The 16,363-nt window shown below is 44.9% G+C and overlaps 1 protein-coding gene across 3 annotated transcripts in view; it reads right to left on the reverse strand.

The window, feature by feature from the left end:
* Nucleotides 1–413: 413 nt before the first annotated feature.
* SMOC1 (SPARC related modular calcium binding 1) overlaps nt 414–16,363 on the reverse strand; it is a 54,176-nt gene continuing 38,226 nt past the window's right edge. For 2 of the 3 annotated variants that reach the window (XM_078868414.1, XM_078868413.1), the window contains exons 10-13: nt 12,414–12,510; nt 7,838–8,085; nt 6,364–6,417; nt 414–965 (exon numbers count right to left, since the gene is read on the reverse strand). In XM_078868414.1, the coding sequence (XP_078724540.1) occupies nt 952–965; nt 6,364–6,417; nt 7,838–8,085; nt 12,414–12,510 (413 nt within the window). In that variant the 3' untranslated portion in view covers nt 414–951. The remainder of the gene's footprint in view (nt 966–6,363; nt 6,418–7,837; nt 8,086–12,413; nt 12,511–16,363) is intronic. The other variant, XM_078868415.1, reaches the window with a different exon arrangement.

A 16,363-nucleotide genomic window follows, 5' to 3' on the forward strand; every position in this document is an offset into this window, starting at 1 on the left:
CGGCCCTGGAATTGCTTGCTCACCCCACTCGCTGGAAGAATGGCCTCTACACGGGAGGGTATTTGGTCTACTCTTCCACACCGGCTAGAGAGGATTCGGAAGAAGAGTACCCACACTTTGCATCACCGCACACGACGTGCTGATCGGCGAACTCTGGTGAACCCATTTATTCTGCTGGGTGGTAAGCAGCGCGGGAGATGTAAGAAACCTCCACCCCGTTGTTTCAACTGCAACACCAGGATATGGCATCGAGGCAAATTGAACTGACCACCTCTGGGCTTGCAGGGCCCCGCGCAATAACCGTTACACCAAGGCAGCTCCGTACGTCCAAACTTGTGAAAACGATTCAACATTTCGGCAAAAAAAAGGAGGAAAAAGATTGGCCAAAAAAATAAAGGAAAAGTACGACAAAGTAGGTTTTTATGTTTTTATTTGTTTTTATGTTAATTGATAAAAAAGCCCCTTTATGAACCAAGAAGATTTACACAGCTTAGATCCTTCAAACACAAACACAACTTGTGAAAAACAACTAGTGTATACACTCCAAAAAAGAACAGAACTCAGAAGAAAAGTTTCAAGGCCATCACATACATTGTATGTGAATGTAAAATAAAAATGAAAAACCGGCAATAAAGATACGATACAAAAAATACAAAAAAACAATAACAAAAATAATGACGGAAAACATAACGTATCACAGACGTATGGCAGTACGGTAGGCCGCAGTAGTCTACACTCTTGGCTGAATTTAACTTAGAAAACTAGATTTGGCAGCATAACAGGGACATTCTTAGGGGTCTGGCAAGGGTTTTAGGAACCAAAACTACGCATTACAAAAGTGCAAATAATTTCTTTGGAAGTTGTACATTTATCATGACAAAGAGAAGACTTTTTTTTGTTTGTTTTTTGTTTTCATAGTGATGTTATAACTCCATTTTTCTTCGTAGATGTTCATGCCATGCTCACTGTGGAGACAGAAAACAAACAAACAAAACGTTAGCCGTCAAAAATAATTGTTTTCAGTTGAATGTACGCTGATCCACACCCACAAATTCCCCACTCAGGTTTAAAAAATGCATGTATGGTACATATGTTGAACTTCTCTCGCACCGTACGTCGCCAACCGCACTCATCGGAGGTGAGAGGAAAGTACAGTCTGTCCCCGCATGCGCAACCTCTCGCAACCGGTTGCTTGGAAGCGATGATGCAGTTGCAGGGCAACGGGTTGCGTGACCGATCTCTCAAGTTGTGGACCTGGGTTGGCTTAATTAAATTCAGCCCTGTACTGTGAAGGCAATGCCCCCCTCCCCGTATCGAACACATGTGTTACGAGGTTTAAATTAACGCATTGAGATTGGTTGGGAAGACATGCAGTCGAGGCTTTCCAAGTGAAATTATTTCTGTGTAATGCCTCCCCCCCCCTAACAATAGCAGATAATTTTGGTATATTTCATGGATCAACCTGGACGTTAAAATCAATGCAGTACATACTCTTAGGTTTTTTCGGTAAAGTCACGTAGGTAAAAATAAATAATAAAAGTAAAAATAATAGAAATAATGATAGAAATAAAATTATAAATCACGACGCACTTGATACGGTAAATCTAGCTGTGACGGTCCCACCTGATGACGGAGACTTGTGTTGCCTCCGAAAAGTCGTGATTTATAATTTTATTTCTAATATTATTTCTATTACTTTTACTTTTATTATTTACGTTTTACCTACGTGACTTTACCGAAAAAACCTAAGAGTATGAATCCTTGCAGTCACGAAAGCTTCACATCCAGAATGCACGTACACGTGGGCACTATTATGGTGGCGATTCTCTGGTCTACATGTGTGAGAAATGCACCGTAGAAGTAACAGTAATGCGATAGTAATGACAATGTGACAACGCGATATTTCATACTGTTGCCCAAGACACATTTGAGTGTCGCGTGTTTGTTTAGCAGCAGTAAATATGTCTCGGGCAGTCCAATTAGTTTAATAAAAAAAACTTAACTGCATAACACAGTCACCTTGGGACAAAACCATTAGCATAACTCATTAGATCACACTCGAGTAATAAGATTGATATGGTGCGGCTAACCAATTATGTTGCTTAATTCCCGACGATTTTGCATAGATGTCACTAAGCTGTGGCAAGAAGGAAAAAAAGGTGGTTGGCTCGAGGTATCGGGTTTCCCACAATCCCCAAGGCTGCACTTCGTACCGAACATTTCAGCACACATCTGCCGTGCCAAATGGTTTGAACACGACTCTAATAATGCCTGTTTGTCGGGTATTTTACGAATACTACACACAAGGTCCGAGCTCTCTGGCCCGGTTTTGCGTTGTGCTGCTGGGTGTTCGGCGTGCCGGTCGTTCAGTCCCTGAAGGAGCTTCCCGGGAACGTGGAGCGAAACGTCGGGCGTCGTGTTTGAATGACAGACGGCGCGGCACAACCGGGAAACGCAATTGGGAGAGCCTTGTGGCACGTCCGCGAAAACTCAGGCGGCAATAATAATAATAATCGTCGGTCTTCTGCCAAACGTTATTCCCAGGGAACGTTCTCTCCGGCATCATGACCAGAAACAAAGAATCCATTTGGAAATCTCACGAAGCTGCCCAATCCCATGAGTCCGTGAATGGCTGTGCAAGAGATGTTCACCAAACAGCTTCTGAAAAAAAACTCCCAAGTGTGTGGGGTTTTTTTTTATGTACACACCCATATATTGGTTAACTTAAAACTTAGTAGGTTGGATCACAACGTATCGGTGTTAATTGCATGAGAGTACAAGCAATAGTTTAATTCTTAGAGCTAAAATATAGCCAAATTAAGTTAAAAACGTATTTGTCATATACCTTTTGGGGTGGGAGAGTGGGGGGCGGGGGAGATTGTTTTTTTTGCAGTTATTATTGGTGACCGGGCTGAAAACGTCAACCTGCTACGCTTGACAAACCGATCTAATTACTGGCGGCTGCCCCAGATAATCGACCACAGGTTCTCAGCGGTGCCGACTCAGCGTATCTGACCTCTCGGCCACCTGGCCACCTCGTGTCAGGTGAGGTTTTTTTTTTCTTTACGTCTCAAAACTTTCATGGTTAAAAAAAAATGATGATGATGATGATGATCAAGAAAATGGGGAGATTGTGCTGCGCTGCTGCGTTGCTGCACCTCACCCCATTGGGAACCCGTTTATAGACAAATATTAGAATTCTTTCTAAGGTCTCTGGACCCCCCGCAAGAAACCAGTTATCTCCTCCCACTCCACAATCCACACTTCAGCAGTTTATACATTGTATATACGTTTGCAGTTATGTGTGTCTGATTTCAAACCTTTAGTCCTGCAGAACTGAGCAAGTCAAGTGATAGGACAGTTAAATTGCTTGGCTTAGCATTATGTGTGTTTGTATGTTGAACTTATTAGGGTGCAATGGCTTGCTGCCCGCCTCCCCGTGATTCCATACACTATCGGAATTCAGGGCCTCAATTTAAGCACCAATTATTATCTTCTAAATATAAATATTGCAGTGAATGTCGCGGCTTCTAGTAGCTGGAATGGGGTCATGTTGGCTACGTACGGTGCGAAAGAAGTCCAACACACATACATGTGAACAACACGGGGCTCAAAACCATGGCTTCTTGGACACGCAATTCTCAATGATATGCAGGAACCGTGAGGCTTCGGAATCAATGTTAACGATTATCTGGAAGGGATGATGACTGTGGTCGAGACTAATGATGCACTAACAGGCACAAACGGGAGCACACGCGAGAGGACGTCTAACACGGAGATGGAGCGATGAAACCACCTTGCGTGCCGGAGTAAGGTTGACCGTCGCATCTAGGGGATGCCTTCATGCAGCAGTGGATAGATCATGGATGTTCAAGCCCACTTGCTTTTAACAGTTTGACTGTGTTGCCTTTAACGTTTCGAATGCATGTGCTGCTCTTTCTGTCGCTCAGTGAAACTCAAAGCGTGGATCTATCCGTGCTTCTCTAATTCCTACTTTTTTCTTGGCAATGACGTTTCTTATCCATGTATCCTGGAAAAGTAGTACGCTCTATTTAAAAAAAGAAATACCGTCTCTTCTCTAGGAGCATTGTGCACGTTACTTTTCATGATCAGTTCGGCTTTGCAGAAAAATCACTCCGAAAAACCCACTCTCTCGAATGCCGTTGGCTGTTCGGAAACTATGCGCAAAATTAAACGTCGCTGCCGGCGAGATAACCTCGCTGTGAACGTCGCCTTCGCAGGATAGGGGCTTCGGCCCGAGCGGAGCCAGCGCAGGTGCAGGGGCTCGCTGGGTGAGACCTTTGTTTTGGTGGTGGGGGGGAAAAAAAGCATTAGGGGCCTGTGTGGGTTCCTCCGAAACACTGACAGTGAGCTGAGCCTGTCTGTCAATAGGCACATTAAATATGGTTCCCAGGAATGTGTAGTGGCCAAATGCATATGCAGGTGCTTGGAAAGATACACAGTATTACTATTCCTACTCGCTACAGAAGACAGGTGGCTCAGGGGCAGAGCTAGAGGCTCACAATCTGAAGGTTTTTGAGTGCAAATCCGGGATTGGGTTGACTCAGCCTATCGGTCTTCCAGGGTCGATAAATGTGGTACCTCGTTGTGAGGAAGTCTACGGTGGTCATCTTCTCGATGGACTCGCCCCCAACGGTAGTAGAAACAGTGGAACTTCCAACACTCGCTCAGGGCTACGAGCGGGACACGAGCCATCCCTCGACTCTCGTTTGAAACAGGAAAGCCACTTTGGCTTTTGAACAGAAGACAGCATTTCTTTGAATGGCCACACTCGCTGCGTCTTGCGCGTATATAGTCGGGCACTGACAGCGGGCTAACGAAAACATGATACCAATCGGTGTTGTTTTTGTTATTTTATTTAATCGCACGACACGCCAGCGTCGACACTTTGGGGCATGGTGTCGAACTCGCGTCGCGATTGGTCGGAGGCAATAAACAGGATCGTTTGTCCTCCCCTTTTCTTATTTACATTTTTTGTTTTGTTTTATCAAAATATCAGCAGACGTGGCGCAGATAAAGCAATGCGGGCCTTCCTGTTATTTCCGGGCCCGAACTTTAATGTACAAAGTGTGTTGCTTTTCTTCTCACTTTACAGCATCGCTCTCTGTCAGGAATGAAACCTGTCGCGTTTGCCACGGGCCAGGCTCAGCCGCGTGCTGCCTGGCCCAGCGTTCTTTAATACGCGTTTTATAAACACCCGGACATTTTAAATGCACGTACTTCTTTCCCATGTAGCCAACCGTGCTAATCGGAGGCGCGCGGGGGGGAAGGACAACAAACTCGACACCCAAAAAGCACAAAAAGCGAACTAAACACAGAAAACAAATGTGTTTCGGTTGCACGGCAACTTCGCTGCATGGAAACCCTTCGGATTGTGATAATTGGGTGTAAGGAATAAGAAACGGAGTTCGCATTGTGGATCCTATTCACGTAGCCGCAAAGTAACCATTGCCGTGTATCTGCGAGAAACCAATGAATGATTGAATGCGAGGGGCTGAAAAACTGGCTTAGTTTCCTCGTCAGCATGAGTAGCCAAAATGTAGACACATGAAATAACTGATGAAATGGAGGGGGTGGAACAATGCTTTGCTTCAAGAATTAATTTAAATCCTGATGCTCACATTACAGGCATTGAATAGCGTGTGCAATAGGTGATACGTTTTTCCATTCGTACATATGTTCTATTTAATGACAAGCGACCCCCTGTAGGCACCTCGGGCTGCTGAGATGTACCACAATGATTTAAAAATAAAAAATCTATTCTTACATTTTGTGAAACAGTTTTTGTTATCTTCTTCCCACAATTTGTTCTTCCAAATGTGCTGTCGGCATCATGTCACGAAACGGAAGAACTGCGATGGGACATAACGCCGATCCCTGTGTTGTGGCTCAGAAATCTAAAGACTTCTCAAAGGGCTTCTGAAAAAATCCTTCGAGCCAAGAACCCACAACTTGGATCGAATCACTGCCCCAAAACGCAACAAAGCACCGTCTTTCGAATCGGTGGTGGATGGGTTCGAGAGAGGTGTGTGCCAAGGGGTGACTTGTCCCACCTCCTAGGAATGAGTGATTTTGGACTCTTGTTAAGAACTGCGAAAGGCAACCGTTGACGTGGCCCACCATTCCTCTACTGGCCCATGCCACATTGCGACATCGGGTAAAACCGAACATAATGATTCTGAGAAATTTGCAAATAAATAATAATAAATATCCATTGCATGATGGATAATTAGCATTAACTCAATATTTAATTTTGCTTGTGCTGGACAGGCAATGAGAAAATGGGTCGGTTTGTGGCATGAAGGGGAGTCGGCGTGCTAAGAGATAAAACAAAATACTTACAGAAAGAATTTGAACCAAATCTTCTGTCAGCCAAGCGCGCATGGCTGGAATAGCCTGTGTTTATAAAAAACAAAGAGAGAGATAATTTAGGGTTCATCGTGTTGACATTTCATCTTTATCTGCTCACGCTGTGTGCTGTACTTGGTCAATTAGGGCTTTTCAGCGTCACGTGTGCTATTTTAGCAAACGGTGGCAAAGCAGTTATGGCGCGGTCCTGTGAAACCGGCGACCCGAGTTTCATTCCCGCTCGTAGCTCAACTTGAGTGGGAGGTGATATGAGAACCGGTCCTGCCTTCTCTCCCCTTCACCAAACCTGCGCTGACCAGCGTGGTAAAGTATGGTAATAAACTCCCGTGCCCGACATGGCATGGGATTGCTTTCATCCAGCATTCGGTTGATAAAAGGGAAGATTTGTTTTTGTCCCAGTAAATTATCAGTGAAAACATAAACGTTATATCGGAAACTGGAAAGTAAATAAAAAGTTGCAGTCCTGAAATAACTTGTTTGAGCCACTGCTGCAACAAGGGCCTCCAATACGGGAAGCTCAAGAGGGTATTTGGCCTAATCTTCCACCCGGGCCAGACATCTTAGAAGACATACTCTTAGGTTTTTTTCGGTAAAGTCACGTAGGAAAAAAATAATAAATAAATAAAATAAATTAATAATATTAATAATGTATCACCTTGATACAGTAAATCTAGCTGTGACGGTCCCACCTGATGACGAAGACTCGTGTTGCCTCCGAAACGTCGTGATTAATAATGGTATTTCTATTATTATTTCTATTATTTTATTTTTACTATTTTATTATTTATTTTTACCTACGTGACTTTACCGAAAAAACATAAGAGTATGAATCCTTGCAGTCACGAAAGCTTCAAATCTGAATCTTAGAAGACCTGAGTTCCCACGCTTTACCGCAGACCAATAGACTTCACCCCAACGCACGCGAACTGCCGACTGTGCCGTACCCTTTGACACGGCTGGGTAATTTAGGATGCATACCCCATGTGCACCACGTTGGCGAGATGTTAACTACCTCGCCTGGTACACAGGAGGTCGTCGGTTCGATCCCGACCCTGACGCCTGCTGTATTTGGAGTTTGCGTGTTCTCCCCGTGTCGCGTGGATTTTTCTCTGGGTCCTCCGGTTTTTACATCTACATTTTTAGAATCCACATGCATTTAGAGTATCTGGCTGCTATAAATTTCCACGGGATAAGCCATTTTGCTGAGCTATCATTTGCGGCCAGGTCGCTTCTGACAAAGAGCTACGTAGCTCAGTGGGCCTTACTCGGTAAAATATAAAAATATATAAAACAAAAAAGTTTCAACTGTTGTATTGGGATATCGAACGGGCGACCTCTGGACCACAAGTCCAGTGTGCTGACCATCTCACCCACGCAGCACTAAACGGTGTGAACCTCGGCACCTCCGACCACACGCGCACGCACACGCTGGCCGGGCGTCCCTCACCTTCGTCCCTGCGCACGCCCAGACAGCCCTTCATCTCGGCGAGCGAGATGACCTTGTCGCTGTTGAGGTCGCAGTGCTCCACCAGCTTGCGCGAACACCGCCGCGGCTTGCCCTTGCGCTTGGCCAGGCGCTTGAGCGGCTTGTTCTCGCGACGGTCCACGCGCTCGTCCTCGTCTAGGTCCAGCGTGCCGAAGTACCAGTGCACCACGCGCTCCTCCAGCGTGTGGCTCGGGTTGGGCTCAGAGAACCTGCGTGCGTGCAGGCGTGCGCAAAAAAAACCAGAATCGTCGGCGTCTTTATTTTAATGCCGGAGGAATCCGGTGAGCCACCGAGCGCTTTATGGTTTCGTTTTCAGCAGGGTCAGAAAGTCGCGGCAACAAATCCGTGGCACCGTAGCCGTAAGGTGAGAGCGCAGGTGGTGCAACTGCGCCGGGACCCATGGGCCCAGAGGGGCGCCACGCTACGAAGAGTTGGGGGATAATGGCAGGGTGAGGCCCCGTTCCGTTTGTTGCACATTGCATGACAGCCCCTGCGCTTGTGTCCGTATATGTACGCTGCTCTTCCTGCGTGTCGCTGCTTCCGGAGATCACATTACAGCAATGGATTATTGAATCCATCTGTGTGGAAATTATAATGTTGTCCACACCGTATAAGTCTCTTTGTTTGGGTACTCTGATTGTCTCGAACGCAGAATAAAACACTTATTCTTGTAATTGGCCAAACATTGAAATGCAACACTTGCCTGAAATAGAGTATTGAGGCTCAGTAAGGTTTTCCTGGTTAAATACATTGCATGATTATTTTTGTTATTATTTTTATGGTTTTAATTTGCCGCTATAATGGCTATCCATCAATCTCTCTTTACCTATGAGAGGTCGCCCCTTCTGCTTTGCCATTCCTAGAGTCTAAAAAGACCTTGCTCCAGCTAGTCACGAGGCAGCTTCTTTGTTTACTTACACACAGATCAAGCGTGCATCTCACCTCTATTGTACATCATTGACATTCAATCGCTCTCCTTCATGCGTAGAGATGAACTCACATATATTTGTACATGTGATGTTCAAATGTTCTTGTTCCGTGGAATTCGCTCTTGACATTAAACTCTCTAGTATTTGTGTAGCATTTAAAGGTAATGTAGTATTTTGGGGTCAGCCGTGTATTTTTTTTTTAAACAAATTCTCACGTACAATATGTCTGTGTCCTTATATACAAATTTCAGAGTGCAAATAGGCTAGCCTGCTTTCACGTTTATTATTAAATGATTTATTTCCAGGGATGTTACTTTATAATTAATTGACTATCTGTGTGTGTTTTACCCTGACCACCTTTGCAAGTGAGATGTTCAATCTCGAGTGGATGTTCCAAGCTAAATATTAAAAACAAAACATTAAGTTAATTTAATTGCTACGTAGTGCACAATGACCCAGTAATTCTATTACTAGAAGCAAGTCGGATCTATGCGTTACGGGTGACCTCTTTCTAAAAAAAAAAAACGTCACGTAGAGCGCCGTAATATTTGCGTCCCGTGTTTTTATTTCTAGGAGCTTCGCACGGTCACTTCTTGAGACCTGCTGACAAAACGCGGGGGCAGTGGCACAGCCCGGGGACAGCGCCATCGCCGTTTGCTGTGGAGGTTCGCGGCTCGAATCCAGCGGCTGCCCCGATTAATACTGCGGTGTGCAACAACCATGATAAAGTATGAAAAGTATGAATAGGTTTTACCCTTTCTGGCAGTAAAACAGGAGGTGTTACGATGTCCGAACACCGAATAAATACCTTTTGCAATGAATCAAGTCTGCATTAACCACACGTACTTGTGGTGAACATGCAAACAAACATGCTCTTATAATATATGTATTGTCATATCAGAGCAGATTTGATTCCTTGTCAAAGGTAGCTTTTTGGTGTTTGAACATCTTAACACCTGTTTTATTGCCAGAAACGGTATAACCTATTTTTATTTTTCATACTTTGATACATACAAAAAATGTCTCAACCATGATAAAAATAAACGGAGAAATTGCATGGTGGCCTAGGTCAGCATGTAAACTAAACTAAACAATTTTTATTTTACCAGGTAAGGCCCACTGAGCTATATAGCTCTTTTTTTAGAAGCGACCTCGGCACAAATGATATCCCAATGAAGTGGCTTATCACGTGGAAATGTATTGCAGCCAAATACTTTAAACGCATGTTGATTATAAATGTGGAGAGAAAAAAACAGATGACCTGGAGAAAAATCCACGCGACCATGGGGAGAACATGCAAACCCCAAATATACATACTCTTTGGTTCTTTCGGTAAAGTCACGTAGGTATAAAATAAATTACCTAGTCACGAAAGCTTAAATTAAACTACAGCTGTCAAGGTTGGGATCGAACCCACGACCTCCTGTATATCAGGCAAGGTAGTTAACATCACGGCACCACGGTGCCCCATAAAAATCACACGATGCACCACCTGCTTCACAGTGGACGTTAAAGATCCCCTGACTCATTCCCAAGAGTAGGCCATTTTGTTCCGATGCCATCGTCCATATTTTCCAAATTAGAAAGTTGCACCGCAAAAATTACTCAATTGGGATGATACTCAGTGGCAATCACCCCACCCCCCTCTCACTGACATACTAACGTTCCCAGGTCACTCGTGCAAAATTAGGCTATCCTGATCTCTTGAGATCACAGCCGGTTAAACAACATACATTGTGTGTGCTTGAGGCTCAGTATCATTCAATAAAATACCTGCACCTCCTAGCTCATGCTGGGAGAGTGGGATATAGTGAAGTGCAAATCCCTCAGCGCTGGACTCCCACACAGTGCTGTTGTCAAGATGGCATCAAACCTCGAGCAGCCTCTCGTCTGATTTCCGGTGAGAACGCGTGGTGATTGCTAAGCTCCGTATTTAATTGTCCAAGTCCACCGTGTATTCATACTTGTGCTGCTATTTAGACCAGAATGTCATTCCCTTTGCTGCACCATTTCAAAGACCACTCCCAACTTTTCAAATCTAAAGGCCAATTTATCCATGTACCGTTTTATTGTGTAAATGTTACATTGAATCTGCATCCACGATCATTTCGCTTATATGTACGTACGCTGAACTTCTTTCGCAGTGCACGTAGTCAACTGCGCTAATTGGAGGTGCTTGTGTAAGTGAATAAAGAATGTATGTGCTTCCGGCCATTTAATATTAAACTTAATATGTGCATTATTATCTATTATCCTGTTTTTCAAGCAGAGAATATAGATATATTCAAACGATATGAATTGTCATCTGCTGCTGGATGATGGTCTCCCCACACTGTAACGGCCATGGGGGGTTGTTTGATCATACTTATAAAGGGTGATGGATGGCCTAAGACAGGTTTGGATATGACTTGCCACTGATGTTAACCATGGCTGGAATTCAAACTCAGATCCCTGGGTCTGTTGTGCATTGCCCTAATCACATTGTCCATATATACTCTCTCATTTTTACGTGATATAACACCAAATGGAAAGTGCGTTTTACTTTTGGCTAAACCTTCCACGTAACATTTTCTCTGCTGTACATTTGCCAAACGTCTGTAACTGCCAAACCTGAGCTCTCCACAATTGTCGTCAGCTGCATTTACATTCCTGCATAATTCATTTAGCCAGTTTATAAGGAGAAATGAAATGTACATTTTAAATTAATCACATTGAATTCCCGAATAAACAAACCTCGCTTTGGAAACAAAGGCATTTAATGCACGAATTTGTATTATTTAAAATAATTGTACCTATTTATCAATGTCGTTCAGTGTAAAATGGGGCCATTAAAGCGTGTAACAACCATACAAATTCCCTCGCACCCAGGTGATACTTAGCATGGGTTCGCCTCTAACATTAAGCCCAAGATTAATTGCCACATTTTTTTAAATTTCTCTCTCTCCCCTACATTGTTTTACTGCATAACGAGCCGCCAGTCTGTCGGGGTTAGAAACGTGGCCGTGCAGTTTTATTTTTTTGCCACATCTTCTTCACGGAATAGTTGCAAGGGTCGGGCTTTGTACTAACTCTGAAATTTAGGAGATCTTAATTATTCGCTCTGAAAGTCAGGTACACGTACACAGCCCTTTTCTCAATCCACTACTGAAGGAGAACCTCCCCATTTGCGGGTGGAATGAGGAGGGTCGTCTTTGTACCAACGCATTAACATGCTGGCTAGGACGGTGCTGTTGAAGGTGGCAAGCTTAGATGAGGGAACGCGGAAGTATAGTACAACAAGGGAAGTATAGTACAACAAGGGATTTTGCTGGACTGCCCACCACATAGCACAGGCCTGCAGCAGCCTATAACAACCAGGCATGCATGATGGTGACCCATGCAAGCATTTTGCAGACTCGAATCTGCTTCTCTTCTGAGATCTGACGAGGCTATGCACATGCCAGGTGATTTTGTTATATTCCCGAAAGTATAAGCCAAGGATAATTAATTTTACTTTATGAACTCTAGCAATGAAAATGAAACCAGTGGGTTTGTAATAGCAGTCGTAAAGTAGCCTTCGCAGTTTATATATTTTATTGCATTCTCTAAGCAAGCACTAACGTCCTTACCTGCCCGCTGTTTTCGAGTTGATGGCATTAACCATGTCCGTGGTGAGAGCATCCAAGAGACTTGTCACGAACTCATTCTTCTTTACTCCTGGGCATCCTGCAATCGTGGTCAGCATGACAATGCGTCAGCGTAATTGTTACAATAACGAAGGTGCGAGATTGTTTCAACACTTAAAAACAAACAATTACATCACCTAGATATCCGTTCAATAAGCTTTACCCGTAATTTGCTGCCAGATCACGGATGCATTCAGATGGGAAATGGCGGTGCCTTTGCATGGGTGCGCACGAGGAAGGACGGCGAGCAGTTTGAGGGGTTTTTTTTTACTAAAGAATAAAGATGCACTGTGGTAACAGCTATAAATCGTGGAGATTTTTACAAATAGGTTAAACTTCTGCAATAGGGACGTGAGAATTGGTTGTAGGCCAGTTAATGCTTCAAATCCAACCAACATTTATCATATTAAGAGGCTGATTTTGAATGATAAATGAGTAGGAATGAAGCACACACAAGCGGACATAGGTATAGGTGTTGGGAGAGTTCATTCAATAATCCCTTGACAAGTGGAATAAAAAAAACACATGCCCTTGGGGTGCCTAATATGTTAACAGGAGACCACAAAGCCAACACAATGTCTGTTTATTGTGCCTTACTGACCATATTCTGATATGAAGGTCATCAACCTTTTTTTTAATTTACCCTTTACATCCATCAGAAAACATTGCCATAATTAATTTAGCTGTTACCACAAAACAGTTTCGTTCTTCAATCATTTGTCAATGTCAGAAGATGAAACATTTGAAGAAACCGCTCTTTGCTTTTGCAATGTGCAGTCATGCAAGGGCGCCGCCATCTTGATTGCATATGTCTGCCACCTGGTGGCAATTTTTGAAAGCAAAATAATGCACGTACAGGATATCCCTCCCACAGTTGCAATTTTCTCAAATTGCACTGCGAATCGTTACCGAATCAAATACACTAGTGTAATGGTTAATTTGTAAAGAAATGCAGCAACAAATGGGCCTTCTATTCAGCGTTTACCAGCGATATTTGTTTAGGATAGGCGAACACTGCACCGGTTTTGACTTCACTGAGGCTCATCAGCAGCATGTGTCCTGGATAGGTTGATATTATGGGCGAGAGTGACTTGCAAATGGTCCACCCATAGCAATGCCATCTTCAGAACACTCAACATTATTACCATTTCTGAGCCACATAAATCTCACTGTAGAAATGGGCACAATATATATATTTTAATTGCTGGACTTCTGCTACCTCCTACGATCCCTGCGACCTTTTTCCTTTCCACGCGGGACTGATATTTGGAATATCCTTTGGTCCTGTCACGTATGTAAATGCTTGCTGGGTTATTTTCTCAGCTCAGCGTTCGTAAACAGTCGAAATTCATCGGTGAGCACCTATGTAAAGCAATGACAATACGATTATAAACGTCCATGCCAAGCAGCTTGGTGTCAATCCACTTCTGGATGAGGGCCTCCCCACGGCAAGTTGGTTATGGGGCAGTGGTGGGGGAGGGGGGTTGTTTGACAATATTTCATCACGATGGTCAGTGCAAGTTGGTGAAGGAGGTTGTGGGGGAGGACCTGGGACAGGTTGAGATATCGCTCACCACTGATGTTAGCCACGGTCTGCTCGATTCACGGCGCAGTGCGTTAACCGCTGAGCCACCGCTCCACTGCGCAATATATGATTACGGCTCGCAAATATCAAGTGCATTTTGATTAAGTGGACGTGAATGGTTATTAAATTAATATCCTCCCACAAGGCCCACTTTGGTGACGAAATGCATTGTTCGCCCACTATATCCATTCACCTTAAGCATTGTCTCCAGCTTTTATGTCCCATCCTATTAGCAATGCTTGTGTAGGTCCCAAGGCTTTATTCAAACACTCGGGTCGGGTCTGCTGCTTTACAAATCGTCTAACAAAGCGCAGGCAACTCAGTCATGGCGCACGAGCATCCCAGGAGTGAAACAAATCATTTGGACCATTTATACAAATGCATGGAGCCTCCATTCCTTCATGTTCACGCTCTGTTAAGGCTGGACAAGTCTACCATGACCATATGCAGTGGCGCGTCAAGATTGTTACTAAAATTACGGCAGGCCAGCGTGCTTAACCTCTCCAAAGTGTTACATTTCAGACTTGGGAAAAAACCAAAGTATGACATTATTAAATAATATAACGCACATATATTAAATTGTTTGCAATAGCGTTCAAAAGATAAAGGTGCGGCAATGCAATTGCATTTTCGCGCCACTGCTGTCGGTAGGGAGTTTTAAAGAGCAGCTTTAAAGGATATTTGGCCTACTTTTCCACACTGGCCAGACACCTTGGAAGTGGTGGAGTACCCACAATTCACCCCACCGCACTCGACTTGCCAGGAGATTATGTTGAGCAAGCGAATTCTTTGTCTATGAGCGTATAAACACTCATGAATGTAACTGGCCGGGCACAAGGAATGTGGTGGAGCACACAACGACAAAGATCCCCCGTATAGCCTCAAAATACTGCTGCGCAAGTGCTGTTGGCGAGCGCCTATGAAGGTCGGCACGGCACACGACGGGGTGGGTGGTCAGCACCACGCCAGACCGCCTTTGTCTCTGCAAGCGGCGATGTTTACACACCGCACCAGGTACTCATTTGAGGCTGAGTCGACCCTAGAGGAGGTCCAGGAACGGTTCATATTATCGTCACTCGTGTTGACCTTGAGCAGAAAATCGAACTCTGGTCGCCGGGTTCGTAGCGTTGCTCGCTCACCGCTACAATACCCCAACACAAGACACTGACACACACACCTTTCACACTCAAAGACCACTTTCAGCAACTTAATTAGTGGACGGTTACCGGAATTACATTTGCATATGCGTGTGCACGCTGATGAGCGCGCTCGCGCACGTGCTAATAGTGTTTTTGCGGTGTGTGTGTGTGCTCGTGTGTGTGCGTGCGCGTATGTGTGTGTGTGCGCGCGTGTGTGTGTGTGAGTGTGTGTGTGCGTGTGTGTGTGTGAGTGTGTGTACGCGTGTGTATGTGTGTGCGTGAGCGCGCGTGTGTGCGCGTGTGTGTGCTGCGTGTGCGTGTGTGTGTGCGCGTGTGCGTGCGCGCGCGCACAAAAAAGCGCCCGGTAATTGCATTAATGCCATCGCTCGCGCCTGATAATTGCCCCACGTGTCAGCATCCGTTCTCGAACGAAGACGCTCGCGTCAAACGCGCACGGGCTTTCTTGTGGATTTACAACGGGGCCCAAACTAAACGAGCGCAGGCACACGTGGCGATTCTCGCGCGCAATTTGCTCGAATTCGACAAGCGGTCACTGCGCGTCGCTAAGAACGCGCACGGAGTTGCGTAAGCCGCCCCCTCTTTACGTGGGGGCCTCGATCGTTTGGTTCGCCGAAATGAAGCTTTTGGTTTCGCGCAATTGCACCAAACCAAACCCGCCGACGCTGAGTTCGAGTCCGTGTCCCGGCTAACATCAGTGGCGAGTGACATCTGAACAGAACCCACCCCACCCACCCCGTCTTCACCAGCCCGCACTGCTCAAGCAACCCTTGTGACGGCAAAACATTAGGATACCTTCATCCAGCAGTGGATCGATAAAGGCTCGGCGCAATACCCATCACAACATTGCATATCCCACTTGGGTTTACGTTGTTGTTGATGTTATTGTTGTTGTTATTTCGTGAAGTAACAGGATTTTGGGCAGTGGCTTTTCTATCTTGTCGTAAAAAACAACAACCTCAACGGATATTCTCAATCCGGCAGCGGATGAAAGGCCGCGTCACATCGTTGTGTGTCTGTTATCGAAGCGAAAATTGTTAAAAAAACAAAACCGCTGCTTGTAGGAAGACTCGACTGACATCTGCGTGCAGACACAGCCGGCGAAACGCTTAAATCGCATCGAGGCGGCGCGCATTTAAACGATCGTTTAA

Source organism: Lampetra fluviatilis, chromosome 25, assembly GCF_964198595.1.
Source record: "Lampetra fluviatilis chromosome 25, kcLamFluv1.1, whole genome shotgun sequence".
NCBI classification, from domain to species: Eukaryota; Metazoa; Chordata; class Hyperoartia; order Petromyzontiformes; family Petromyzontidae; genus Lampetra; species Lampetra fluviatilis.